We start from the raw sequence: 14,278 nt of genomic DNA on the forward strand, positions 1-14,278 counted from the left end.
ACTCATATAAAAAATTAAAAATTTTCGTTTTAATTCTCTATCATAAGAAAACCGTTTAACATGCCCCGTGATCACAAAGTCACAGCTAACTAGAGCTTCCTTTTTTTTCCTCGCAACAAAAATGGATGAATTAATATTTTCAAGATTATTAAATTTTATTGATTTTAACTAATATTCTATACATTTAAAAATTTCTAAGAAAAATGTAAATTTGATTAAAAACAACAGTGTTACAGAAATCGGGAATCGGACCTAATCGGTTAAGCTACCGATTCAAGGATTAATCGGAAATCGGGGATTAATCGGAAGGATTGATCGGAGTTAAAATCGGGTTTATTTTAATATTAAAATATTATTTAATATTTAGTTATTATTATATTAACTATTTAGTAACTAATATATTTACTATATTCATAAACTCTATAATTATTCATATTTAAAGTAATATAGTATCTTAATTTTAATAATTTATCACATATACTTCGATTATAAAATATATATAAGGATTAATCGGATTTCGAAAATCAGATCGGTGGCCGACCTTGCAGAGGATTAATCGGGGATTTATCGATTAAATTGGGGATTTTTAGAACACTGAAAAACAATAATAAAACAACAACTAGTTAAAATGGCTTCTCTTTAAACCTCAGCGGAGTCAACATCACTCTCTAGTCAACTTTAATGGCGGATCAGCCCAAAACGACGTCGAATCGTCCATGGATTCTCGAGCTCGTCCCTCTTCTCGTGGTCATTCTTATAGTAGCTCACGTCCTCGCTCTGGTAATTTCAATTATTCCCAAAATACCCTTTCTATGCTCTCTTGCAACACCAATTCATATGTTTTTATGTATGAATGCAACAGGTTTACTGGGTATACAGATTAGCTACAGAGAGACAACCCCAGAGGAGAAAGAAGCACTAGAATTACTTCAAGATTAAAATTACCCATATGGTAAATTTCTTGATTTTGCTTATTTTGTGGTTAATTTTACTGAATGTGTGAATTTAGTAGGAGTACCCATATGTTGAAGTTCTTGAATTTTGTCTCTTTTGTGGTTTAATTTTGCTGTATGTGTAAATTTAGAACTGCCCACTTGATTAATTTCTCCAGTTTTGCGTTTCTTTGTACATTATGGAATAGGTTCTGTTTTGATGTTTAAGTTTCTTGTTAAGCATTTTGCTAAAATTATGAAGCTACTGGAAATTTTTAGCAGGTGTACATTTTTGCCCGGGGGTTAGGGGTGGGTGGGGTGGTTGTCCCGTTATAATCTTTTAGATTTCGGGTTCTTAAATGATAGATTATGAATTTTTTTTTTAATGGTTTATGCAGTGTCTGTGTGTGTGTGTCACATTTATTGGGTTCAAATCGTTGATGTTTAATATTATTTTGAAGCTTTGCATAAACCTTACGCACAGTACTTCAATTTGGTGGTATATGTTTCATCTTAGCAGTCTGACTCTGATCTGCGTAAGGTTTTTGTTTACTTGGTTCGAAATTTATCCTCTCCTTGGATTTTCACAGCTGTGCTTTATAATATTGAACTTGTAAAATTTCATATTGTTTTTTTACAGAAAGGTTTAAAAACTCCCTCTTTTATGGAATGGTGTTTACAGGAGTAATATACGGAGTAATAATTAGTTTAATATGTTATCCAATTCAAATTCATCACATAATCAAAGTATCGAGATTTAAGGTAGTAGAGACTACTCAAAGTTTAGATGCTACACATACACAACATATGGTACTCCATAAATGCTTTTACCATGTTTACATAGTTTTCTAGTGGAGACAGACTAACATGTATAGATGTGACCACTGTGAAAAATTCTCCGTTTAGCAGTTAAATGTTTACTGTTCTTTTGAGTACTAGACTATGACGCTTTATGTTTTTGCATGTTCTGATGTGAGCAGAGGTGGAGGGAGAAGTCTGCTTGCTTTCTCTGTCCCCTCAAGCTCTACTCTACTTTTTCATTCATCTGCTGCATGCAAAATGTTAGATATGTAGTGATCAAGATTGAATTTTCTAAGTTGTCGTCACTGTTCTTCAATCACATATACATATACTGCTGATATATGTAGTTTTTCTTGGCAAAGTTTCAACCTATAAGAAAATTATTCTTTTGTTATCATATTATTATTTGCTATTTGAACTCTGTTAAAATTATTAGTAGCGTTACTATAGTTTTGTTACCATGCTTGTTTAACTAAGATTCTTGTTTATGGTTATACAATAAGGATGCATTATGTCATTCACTAATCTCATGCAATCGGTTTAGTGAACTATTGGCTCTTCAATCACCAGGTGTTTATGTGGTTCGTGTTACCATGTCTTTCACCATTTTATACCTGAAATAGGGGATGACCTTTTATTGTAGTATATCGACTTTGGTGGTTCTAATATGTATTCGTTCCCTTGCTCACAAAATCGCTGTTTTGTTATTGACTTCCACCTTGTATTAATTTCAGAATTGTGCCCTTTAATTGACACGCAATAGTATAATAATAACTTTCACATTACTGTCATAAATGGCCAAATGTTATTGCTTAACAAACTTATTGTGTCAGATATTGGTAATGGGGCCATCTATAATGTAGCGTGGGTGTTCGTGCTTATCTTTTATACTGATGGCTGTCATAGCTTATCAATCTTGAAGCTTTTGATTTCACGAACTTAAAAAGAGTTTCTTGTGCCATATATGATTTAAACTTATTCAGTATTTTAAGTTAAAAAGTTAAATTTTCTTTGATCACAAATTTATAAAGTGTTACAGCTTACAAAGGTTTTGAAGAAAAAATATCATTAACCACTCAATCGCTCATGTATTGTAGGCGGTAGGTGCCATGCTTTCCTTCCTAGCTCATCACTTTGCCTAGGATTTCAACAACTGCTTATTCTGCATTATAAGTTATGGTTTTTTACTGTCATCTCATGCCTACTTCTGTTAGTGAAATGCTGCATGAAAGCTTGTGAAAATATATCATTATAACTCTGTATTATCCATAAAATTCATGATACGTGGTGATTTCCTGTTAAAAGACATTAACAGAGATTCTACTTTTTTGAGCGTGTGGTAAAAGATATAGCTTTCCTAGTCTTATTCCCTTTGTGTATATGTCTTAATGTTATATTTTCATTTGCCAACTCCTCTGACATTATTTCTCTTCTTTGCTTCGGCCCCTTGGGCATAAAAGTTAGTGTGAGACAGTGTGTGATTTTTAACATACACCTACATTCCATTATCTCTTTAATTTTCTCTCTTTAAATATTTGTATTTTATCACGCGGGTCCTGATCATCATATTCGTTTTCTTATCTACAGAGAATACATGATCCAAAATGGATTTTATATCATCAGCAGAAGCCAAGTTTCTAATACACAATCGTAAGATAGCAATAGATATGCAGTCTAAATTGTATTCTGAAAGGACATCATGAAATATTGCTGTGCCGATCTGGGTGTATCTTCCTGGTAAGTACAGTTTGGACTTGGTGCTGTAGATTTTAAGGCTAGTCATATTAAAATTTATTCATGAAACACTTTTAGTTGTGTGTACCGCCTGAAGTACTAATCCTGTAATGATGTACAATTAAAATCTCACCTACTGATTTTTAATTAGTACCAACTACTAAGCCTGTATTGATGTACAACAAAATTTCATGTTGTTCTCATATTGCTCAGTGTTTTATTTTGTTTATTTCTTGATTTGAGACATGCGAAGTCAAGTGGAAACGTGTTTTATTTTGTTTATTTCTTGATTTGAGACATGCGAAGTCAAGTGGAAACGTTATTATCCTAAGCTAAGAGGAAAAAATTGACCAAGAAATATATATCATCAATAAGTGCAGATTAAATTATTGCAGCATCGAATACTTGTACGGCTAATATTTATGTCCAAAATGCTCAGTATTGAAATTTAGCTGTAACTTTTTCTAACTTACAAAAATAGAGTCTAATCATCTTGTGCAAGTACACGAGTTACAAAATTGCCCCTTAGGAGACAATAGAAGTTGACAAAGTAAATCCTTTGTTATTTCTGTCATTTATATTATCGCAATTATGGATGGCAGGGAAATCTCTTTTTTCGCTTTGATTTGCTTATAGACAGCCTATTTATACACAGTACACATACACATCTATATATTGTCATAGAGTATCATAGTTCTGTAATCACAGTTTGCATGGTAGTTAATGCAGGCCAGTGAAAAAAAATGAAAGGCATAAATGTAATTTCTCCTAGAATTTAACTACCAATATATATGTTCTCCCTCCAAAATAGCCTTCCCTTCCATCATTTCTGGGGAAGGAGAACCAGAGCTGCGGGTCTTCTTTCTTTTTCCCCTTTCATTGCACAAAATCAAACACATCTGTCCCTTGTTTCTCCGATTTAATATAATCATAAACATATATATAGACATAAGAATGTCTTTAGTGAAGCGGAAGCTTAAGCGCCGATGCTCTGGCATTGAGCAATGTGCAAAACTATTGGAAGATGACTGGAAATACGAGGTTATCTATGGTGGATCATTGAAGCACGTGGACCTGAAACACGGGTCCAACGGCTGGGCTTCACCGCCAGGAGACCTCTTCTCACTCCGATCACAAACTTATTTTACCAAAAAAGCTAAGGCTCCGTCTGGTCCATGGCTTCTTCAACCAGCCGGTGTCGATTGGTTGAGATCCTATGATAAATTGGACCATGTATTGGGGAGAACAGATAATCGGGTAATGAACGCTTTGAGAAAAGCGCAATCTATAGGTAAGAACATGAAGTCATTTGTAATGGCCGTGAATCTACAAATGCCTGGACGTGAGAATCACAGTGCAGTTTTTTATTTCTCGACGGATGATCCTATTGCTTCCGGTTCGCTTTTGGACCGATTTATTAACGGCGATGATGCCTTTCGCAACAGCCGGTTTAAGATGGTGAACCGGATTGTAAAAGGACCGTGGCTTGTAAAGAACACCGTCGGAAACTACTCTGCGTGTTTATTAGGAAAAGCATTGAGTTGTAGTTACCATAGAGGTGACAATTATCTTGAGATTGATGTAGACATTGCTAGCTCAGCTATCGCGACAACGATTTTGCATTTGGCATTGGGGTGCGTCACGGCGGTGACGATCGATATGGGATTCATGGTAGAAGCACAGTGTGAAGAGGAGTTACCGGAGAGATTGTTTGGCGCGGTCAGGATTTCGGAAATGGAAATGTCGTCAGCGAGTTTCGTTGAGACGAGATCGTTTAATAAGAAAGTTGGAGGTGCTGGTAGTCTTAGTACTAATTAGATTAATGATTCCTGGTTTGTTAAGAAACTAATTAAAACGAAAACTGATTTTTCGTTAAAATAATTTTGTTGCATTTTGTGTTCTTCATATTATAATTAGATGATAAGTGTTGGCATTGTAGCAGTTTCTGCATCTCATTATGAGTATAATGTTACTGACTCGAACTCTCGAACTCTTGTTATCGTGATTATACATTCGATCCACCTTAAACCCGAAGGTGTTAGTTCAGAATCATGTAATTCATATATGTAAATTGTATACACTTTATAGAACTTGATCTTACATTCATGTGTTTATCATTCTTTGTTCTTGCAATAATAATATTTGATGTCTATAGCCTAAAATCATTTCTTCCGATGACTGAAAGCTATCTGTCATATTTTCTGGCAATTATCGACACCGGAATCAACTTGTTTAAAGACACCCTTTAGCCCCGAACCCTAACTTGTTTCCTGCAACATCGTAGACAACTTGCATAGTCTTCTGCTGAACATTCCCGTAGATTAGCACATCAGATGCATCACTGTTAGGGGCGAAGGCGAGACACACTTGCGACGAGCTGACAGCGTACAGAATTCCGGAACCATCAATATCAATTTTCGTGTTCCCACCGAAAATAATGCTGATGGTTGGAATTTTCACTGTATTGTACTTGCTGAAGTCGTAACATGTGTCGAGTATGGAAACTGGTTTCCCCATTGGATAACTGGTCATTTGTTTCCTGAACGCGTCTCGTAATGCTGTGTAAGCTGCTGGAGGTAAACGTGTGATGACAGTGCCAGAATCGATGATAGATCCAGCGGTGGAGAACACAGTAGGACTGATTTGAAGTTTCTGGCCGCCTACGAACATTGCAAGGACGTCGATGAAGTAAAATGTTGTGCCTTGCGAACTAGAGAACGGAGTGTATTTTACTGCTTTTGAGACGTATGATTGTCCAAACGTCAGGGAACCTGTTTCACTGGATCTAGACGGAAGACAGTAGGAGAAAACTTGTCCGTATTGTTTCGATGTTTGTTGAACAATAGAAAGAGGATCTCTGGCTAGTCCGATTAATCCAGCAGTCTGACCAAACAGACCTTGATTGTTTTGGCCACATCCGAAGAAGAAATTGGGGACGACATCGGTTGGAGTTAGCGTTAATGTATCTTTCCCGAAGAAACCTACTGAGAAGGACTGATCACCGTACTGGATCCCGTATACACATGTGTTTGTGTTACAGCCTGGACTGTTCCCTGTCGCGGATTTCAGTTGATTACACGCTGGTGTACCACACGAGACGTTCGAATAAGCAGAGGATTTTGAAGGATCGAAAATTGGCTCAGCCTGGTCATAGCATGATCTTGCACATGGTTCACATTGTGTCCATGTAAGGTCACTGCCAGTGTCGAAAATCAGCGACAAATCCTTTTTTGGTGTTCCCAGACCGACTTGGACAAGGTAGTTGCCAGCGCCCAATGATGAGCCTGATTTTGCTGGAAGCCTGACGGAATCAGTGGAAGCGAAGGTGTTTCGAGCTGCGCTGAAACTGATTCGGGAGTTGATTGATTTCACCCTGGATTCATCGGTGGCCAGGAGTTCTGATGCTGATGGCAGTGAAGATTCTTTTGTTTTGTGGCATGGTCCATGTTTGTGCACTACTTTGAGTGATGATGGTGATGGTAGTTTGTGACCTGTTAAATCATCACACTACTGTTAGAACTTAATATACGATCCTCGTAAATCCTTCTCCTAATATCATCGATAGCTAGAAATACACAACAAATCTTGATTAATTATGATTACCTATTAATTTATCTATTCTTAACCTCTGTTCTAAAAGTTGGTGATTAATCACGATTAATCACCGATTGAACCCTGTTTCGTAACTCGTCAAACTGATTAAATCTCCGATTAATTACCGATCAATCCAATTAATCTCCGATCATTTCAATTAATCCCCGATTAATCCTTATCCCGTGACTTCACCGATTAAGTCTGATTCCTGCTTTTTACGACACTGTTCTTATCATGTTGATACATAATTTAGTGTCAGCAACCATATATAACAATGATTAGGCTTCCACTTGCCTCGGCATTGGGCCAGCATGAGAGTGAAATCAACCTGTATTAGACTATTAGTGGGGTTATACAGAAGCTCATTTGCTAAGCATGTACATATTGTAAAAGGAATATTGATTTATGAAAGATAATTTAAATGAAACAGAGTTATTGTATTTAGTAAAAGCCATTGACAAATAATATTTTGATACTATAGAGCTTCAAGCATATTTTCATACCATTTTTTTTTTGTCTTTACTAGGATCAAGAGGCAATATTCCTTTTGTGCTGAAATTAATCGAAAAATAAAGTATTGAGATAATGTATCATATTAAATAATTTGTTATTATAAGACATTAGTACTTTAAAGCATGCATCTATGCTATACTATCAGGGTCTTTCTAGTGTGTGCCCAAGGGCACACATTAAGCACTAAATTTGATGAGTTTAGTGGATTTTGATTGGTGGAGTTGATGTAAATGCAGGGGGGCCATCCATATTTATGATTACATGATCAATAAGAATGCACCAAACTCATAAAAATTAGTGCTTAGTGTGTGCCCTTGGGCACACCATAGAAAAACCGATACTATTATAAAAGCCAAACATATACATATTTTTTAGTTTGATATATATGATAAATTTTTTGATCCTCTTCTAATAATGTATGTTAAGATTTTCAACTAAACATGTGAATCATCATATATAATATTTTTAAAAAATTCACAGAAGTATATAAGGTTCACTTTATATCAATAATATATTAAATTTAGGTTTTACATATATTAATTTTAAATATATTAATAAATGTAAAATTCTTGGAATCTATTATATTTTTTATTCTAAAATCATACAAAGTTTATAAAAATGTAAAGGTTATTAAAATATAAATTATTTAAATTTAAATTATGTTCTGCTACTCATAAGCTTCTGACACATAAAACGATGAAATTCGGACAACCAAAACTATGTATACAGTGACTTCATATGAGTCTAATTTTTCTGATGTGCCCACGATGAATTATTAAAATGAATGTCACTATCTATTCACATCAAAATTCAACTAAACTTTTGCGCGGGGGTGTGTATATATATACATGCATAATACATACTAACAGATATACAGGCATCTCTACACACACATGTGTGTGAATTGTTGCAGGTAGTTCTTGTCCTGCATCAACTACTGCTAATAAAATATTTTTACTAAATGTCATAAATAATTGAATGCCAGCAGTTATTTATCACTAAATGATTCAAGTATCTAACTTTATAGTAGAGTGAAGACCGAAACTTTAAAAAAAACTTTAATTTATGTGATTCGATATCTCTCTAGCTTTTCTTTTATATATGAATCTTGTCGAAAAATAAAAAAGAATTTAAATGGAACTGAAAAATATGTTGGAATATGAAAAACCTAAAAGTTAGGAGCCAGGAAAGCCAGCCCTAGGCCTGTATCACCCGTGATACATTGCTTTGGTTGTATTTGGTCAGAATATTTATGAAAAATTTATGAGATAATTTTTCGTTGAACAAGTTATGAGATTTTTTTCCCGCTTAACATAAACGACCAATATTTTTGTGTCAGGACCCGAACCTGTTTTTTACCATCTGTTGCGATACGACCAACATTTTTATGTCAGGACCCGAACCTGTTTTTTAACCATCTGTTAAGATATTAAAGTCATGGCCAAAAATATTCCATGTCTATGAATGCTGTGTCCCTTACGTTTCTGTCCATATTCTATACTGTACTACCCGTGCTAAATTATTATTCTGGTTCATGAAATTACTCTTGTTCCTAAGGCCGGAAATAGTGACGACAAATACTCTGACTCGGAAACGGAACGTGTTTTACACATAAACATGTAGAAATTAATGATACAATATTTGTTTAAATACTTAAGTGATTGTATGTGTGCATATGCCCGTTTGACTGAGCTCATGACTAGCTTATAAACCGAAAACTCAAGAGAATTTACCAAATAGTTTAAAGAAAGAAAGGAAAGGAACCTTGTGAGGAGGAGTCACAGACAGAGCCTGGAAGAATAGAGCTGAGTTTGATGGTATGAAACTCATGTGATTCTGAGGCCAAGAGCTTTCTGTCAGCAGCTGCAGCTCCATTATTGAAAAAAGAAACCAGGACCAAGCTTGCTATGAGTATAAAAATGAAATGATGAAGTGATTTAGAGGAGGAAACAGCAGTGGGATTTCCCATTGAGCAAAGCAATGTAATTCTTTTTACAAAATGCTGCTGCTCTTCCAACTATCTTGCCACAATCACTAGGCCTTTATATAGATGAATTTAGAATACACTTGTGAGTAGATGTATGGTTTTCATGTATTCTTAACTTGTATAAATAAATTTGGATTATAGCTCTTCTTCCAGGTCACCCACTAGGCAGGACAAATTTCACCCATTATATGCTCAGTGGGTTCACACACTATTTTCTCCCCTACAAACAAGTCCTCCCACCCTTCTCAAAGTCTTATTTCTCATCAAAAATTTTGAGAAAAATCAAAATATAAATAAATTGATGAAATAAAATATATTCAAAAATACGGTCAAAATCGTATTTCATGTTAATCGGTTGTAATTGAGATTTTATGTAAAGTTTTGCTGTATTTTTGAAAAAAGAACTTATAACTTGGATAAATCTGAAAATGCTACATATAAGTACTAATAAAGAAAATTATATTATTTAAAAGGTATCTAAATAATATTAATTTTTATTATAGACTAATTTTAATTTAAGATGTTTTATAAATTAAAGTGAGTAGTGTGTGACTTATTTTTAATTTTAAATTGATTTTTGATCTGTTATATAAATATATATATTTTAGATTAAAAATAAAAATAGTTTATACCCCGGAATATAAGCATAGGGGCACTAAGAATTGGTACAAAGCACCCAGAGTCGCACATAATGCTCCAAGATAACGGAGACTCATCATTTCCTTCTCCCCACTTATCGCTGTACATATATATTTAGGTCTTCCCCACATGACTAGTGCTCTCATTATTAATCCTAGTAAAAATAAAGTAGCAAAAGATACACTAGGGAAGTTGAAATCAGACTTGGGTTCCCATTTCTCTAGCATGCAACTCCTGTTTCATTACAAAACAACATCCAAGTGATCCACACAATCACGGGCGGATCTAGCACACAAATGTTAAGAGGGCACGAAGCAAATTTTTGAAAAACATCTATATATTTTTAAATTTTTGGGGGGCACTTTTATAATTTTGCAAAATTTAGAATGGTGAAAAATGTAAAATAAAATTTTAGGGAGGCATGTGTCCCCACGTGCCTCTTACTAGATACCCCCTGCACACAATGCTACTAGTACTAATTATTAAACTTCTTAAGAGTAGTAATTCTTAATGCAGAACATGTTTATATGCTGCTGGAATCTGCATGCATCTACAGCAAGCCTGGAGCTGAAAGCTAGATATCTGCTAGGAATATAGAATACATATTTCAGGTTTTCAGAAGTCCTTTGATAATATTTTATTATTATTCCAAGTCTCACTAATTTTTTCCACATTTTCTATAATTAATTAGAATAGTAAATAAAACATTAATAATATTCATATATTTGATGATTTTTATACTGCACGTTTTTAATTGTTACTCCCTCCGTCCCCGTGGTTGTTTACATTCTATCCCTTCTCCCACTGGTGGTAGAAGCCTTTCGAAATCGAGTAGATATATGTGGAAAAACATGACCAGCAGCAATGAGTACTTGGTCATTTAAATCAAGTTCCCGACTTCGAGTCCCCAAAATATTATTATTTAATTATGTAAATTTGTAGAAAAATGTTGAGGCTTCTAGTACTGCATACAGTTGAAACTTGAAACCAGGTAGAATAATTATTGAAATTTTTATGGAACTAATTACGCAAGCTAGCTTTATATATTTGGACATATGATAAACAACAAAGATCATGGACACGACCTGTCTCTGCCACTATCAAGGCTCCCATTATCAATCACCACACAATAGAATATTAGAGTAACACATTAGGTGGACTCTTCCTTCACAAATCACAAGTGGGGTTTTGGGATGGATGTCCGGTTCATTTGATTTCAAACTCTGACGCTTGATTGGTTAAAGTTACTACACTTTTACACCTTTTTTTTTTTTTTATATATTTTTATATTTTATTTTGAGTTTTATATATTTCAAAAATTTTATAATATAAAATTATTATATCTATACTCTAACATCCCAAGCGGTTAGATGAAGAATAATTAATTTGCTAGCAATTTGGCGCCGATTGTATGACTAGTCCGTATACATTTAGTTGTAAGTTTGGAATTTGGATACCATAAATGATATTATACTTCTACGTGATCGGAGATGCAAAGACACTGTCTAGATTATATAATTGGATCCGGTATACATCTACTTGTGAGTTTAAGATTTCATAATTATTTTTCTTGTATTATTTTAATTTATTAATTAAATATTGAAAAATTCAAAAATTTTATAAATTTGTTATTCGATCAGGTATACATGATACATCTACTTAATTGTGAGTTTAGGATGTCATAATTATTTTTCATATATTTTTCAATTTATTAATCAAAAATTAGAAAATTCTGTCACAAACTTCCTTTCTTATTCTTTTCGTATGTTTACCTTAAAATCAGTCTCCAAACTCAATATAAAAAAGAAATAGAACAAAGTTCGCAATTACTTTTAAGTTCCTTAGAAAAAACTATTTAATAAGTTTTTTTTATAAATTAATGCTTCCTCCCATTTAGTTTTGTATGTCATTTCGTTTTTGATATATAATTATATTTTTTAACCATATAGCAAAGAGTATTATTTTTAGTTATATGGTAAAACCTATCAAAATATGATAATAAAACCAGTATCTCTGATTTACAAATAGTAACAACTAGTTGAGAATCCGCGCGTTGCGGCGGCCTTTAAAAATTATATTAATGATCCAATATTAATATTTGTAGAATAAAATAATTTTATGATTGTCTATAAAAAATATATTAATATTTCAAGTTAATATTTGTAGGATAAAATAAATTTATATTATAAAAATCTTGATGTAATACAAATACTAATATATAAAATTGCAAAATTGGACTATAATTCATGGTGAAAAAATGAAAATAAATTTATACACGTAATTAACAATTTAAAGTATGACGAATCTTAATTTTATTTGTTTTTTTTTTTTGGAAAAATAATCATGTTCTTAAATTGTCACCTTCCTCCAATTTTTTTAGATTGATTGTGCACAAAAACATTTAACTTAAATATAACTACCCTCTTAAAAATTGCTTGAACGGAGCAAACAGATAATGCATGAATAAATTTTTCATGTATACAAAGTAAATAATATAAAAATTAACAACAAACATGTCCGATGAACAAAACAAATATTATAAAAGAATATTCAACAAACATACATCATTAATAGTTAATTTATTGACATCAACCATCAATATCCTGTCAAGACTATATTTTTTTCCCGTGTTTGGATTTGTCGACTCCAATATAACGGTATATAACTACATTTGCTTGCAACAACCTTTACTGTAACCGCCTTCACTTATCGTTGCAGAAGAACGACATCTCCGAATTAGAAATCGAGCAAGAGAAAGGTATTTCTAATTTTTGATATTTTTCATCCAAAAATTTCAAAAAATTAAAAAATAGAACGGAGCGATGTGAGAGGCGCCACCTACACGCCCCTCGCTTCTCCTTTAAAAATCGAGTAAAAGAACTATCAGGTAGGTTTGTGGTATTGAGAGAGGAGGTTGTGTTTAGATGATCCAAAGTCCTACGATCTATACGGGTATTTATAGGTGGAGAGAGACTTGTTTGCTACTCTTTCCCATAATTAAATAATCTGAACAAAATCAGATTAAAATTTTCAAGCTACTATATTCCATAAATAATCTGTCTTTCCCATAATTGAATAATCTGAAACAAAATCAGATTAAAACTTTCAAGCTACTATATTCCATAAATAAACTGAAACAAAATCAGATTCTGAAACTTGCTTCTAATATACCCGAAACTAAAAAAGGTAGTTCTAATTTTTGATATTTTTCAACTCTTTCTCATAATTAAATAATCTGAACAAAATCAGATTAAAATTTTCAAGCTACTATATTCCATAAATAATCTGTCTTTCCCATAATTGAATAATCTGAAACAAAATCAGATTAAAACTTTCAAGCTACTATATTCCATAAATAAACTGAAACAAAATCAGATTCTGAAACTTGCTTCTAATATACCCGAAACTAAAAAAGGTAGTTCTAATTTTTGATATTTTTCATTCAAAAATTCCAAAAAATTAGAAAAATAAAACGGAGCGATGTGAGAGGCGCCACCTACACGCCCCTCGCTTCTCCTTTATATAAGTATATTGATTAACGGAAACATGAAAAAAGACAATGAAAGGAAAAGATGACGTAATAATTAGAGGAGATACTAATATAATATAATTATTTGAATGTGACCGGAAGCTACTTTAACTGAATGCATGTTAAGACAGTGATAGCATGCTCATTATAGTTAAGTAGCCAGCTGTGTGATGGAAACTCAGTGGAAAATTAGAGGCAAGCTCTGCCTTAATTGGTGCTCTCTCCCGCCATCACCTGAATTTCGAGAATTCTAATTTTCTAAATTCCAATTTTGAAATTCAATTTTGCGTGTGTTTTCTATGTAATTTATTTGGAAAAACTATTCATACAGACTAATAATTATTGTTTCGAGAACACTTAATAATTGGCATGCGGTTTAATGGACTATTTCGCGTAAATTAAATTAATCACTATGGTTTATAACTAGAAGTTTAATTGTAAGTAAAATTAATTTAAATATGTTTCTTAATCATGTGTATACTAGTTGAGAAGCCGCGCGTTGCGGCGGCCTATAAAAATTATATTAATGATTCAATATTAATATTTGTA

The 14,278-nt window shown here is 33.2% G+C and overlaps 3 protein-coding genes across 4 annotated transcripts; 2 read left to right on the forward strand and 1 right to left on the reverse strand.

The window, feature by feature from the left end:
• Window positions 1-590: 590 nt before the first annotated feature.
• LOC108204619 (uncharacterized) lies at window positions 591-3,696 on the forward strand. Of its 2 annotated transcripts, none has more exons than XM_064086114.1 (3): window positions 591-780; window positions 863-952; window positions 2,831-3,314. In XM_064086114.1, the coding sequence occupies exons 1-2, from the start codon at window positions 682-684 to the stop codon at window positions 920-922; spliced, it is 159 nt and encodes a 52-aa protein (XP_063942184.1). In that variant the 5' UTR covers window positions 591-681; the 3' UTR covers window positions 923-952; window positions 2,831-3,314. The 2 variants fall into 2 exon arrangements, with proteins under 2 accessions (XP_063942184.1, XP_063942181.1); XM_064086111.1 differs by lacking the exon at window positions 2,831-3,314 and adding an exon at window positions 3,323-3,696 and having other exon boundaries at window positions 594-780.
• Window positions 3,697-3,829: 133 nt separating this feature from the next.
• LOC108204618 (protein ENHANCED DISEASE RESISTANCE 2-like) lies at window positions 3,830-6,355 on the forward strand. Its single transcript, XM_017374142.2, has one exon. It carries the CDS (start codon window positions 4,422-4,424, stop codon window positions 5,283-5,285), a length of 864 nt encoding a protein of 287 aa, XP_017229631.1. The 5' UTR covers window positions 3,830-4,421; the 3' UTR covers window positions 5,286-6,355.
• Window positions 5,506-9,802, reverse strand: LOC108204616 (aspartyl protease family protein At5g10770). Its single transcript, XM_017374141.2, has 2 exons — window positions 9,339-9,802; window positions 5,506-6,958 (listed from the first exon to the last, which is right to left on the reverse strand). The coding sequence occupies exons 1-2, from the start codon at window positions 9,541-9,543 to the stop codon at window positions 5,700-5,702; spliced, it is 1,464 nt and encodes a 487-aa protein (XP_017229630.1). The 5' UTR covers window positions 9,544-9,802; the 3' UTR covers window positions 5,506-5,699.
• Window positions 9,803-14,278: the final 4,476 nt, after the last annotated feature.

This window comes from Daucus carota, chromosome 1 (genome assembly GCF_001625215.2).
Source record: "Daucus carota subsp. sativus chromosome 1, DH1 v3.0, whole genome shotgun sequence".
Lineage (NCBI taxonomy): Eukaryota > Viridiplantae > Streptophyta > Magnoliopsida > Apiales > Apiaceae > Daucus > Daucus carota.

What these genes read in the sequence shown, in the direction of transcription:
- LOC108204618 (XM_017374142.2), top strand. Translation starts at nt 4,422, where the DNA reads ATGTCTTTAGTGAAGCGGAAGCTTAAGCGCCGATGCTCTGGCATTGAG.
- LOC108204619 (XM_064086114.1), top strand. Translation starts at nt 682, where the DNA reads ATGGCGGATCAGCCCAAAACGACGTCGAATCGTCCATGGATTCTCGAG. An exon ending in TAGCTCACGTCCTCGCTCTG is followed by an intron (nt 781 to 862) that starts GTAATTTCAATT and finishes TGAATGCAACAG; the next exon opens with GTTTACTGGGTATACAGATT.
- LOC108204616 (XM_017374141.2), bottom strand. Translation starts at nt 9,543, where the DNA reads ATGGGAAATCCCACTGCTGTTTCCTCCTCTAAATCACTTCATCATTTC. An exon ending in CTGTGACTCCTCCTCACAAG is followed by an intron (nt 6,959 to 9,338) that starts GTTCCTTTCCTT and finishes ATGATTTAACAG; the next exon opens with GTCACAAACTACCATCACCA.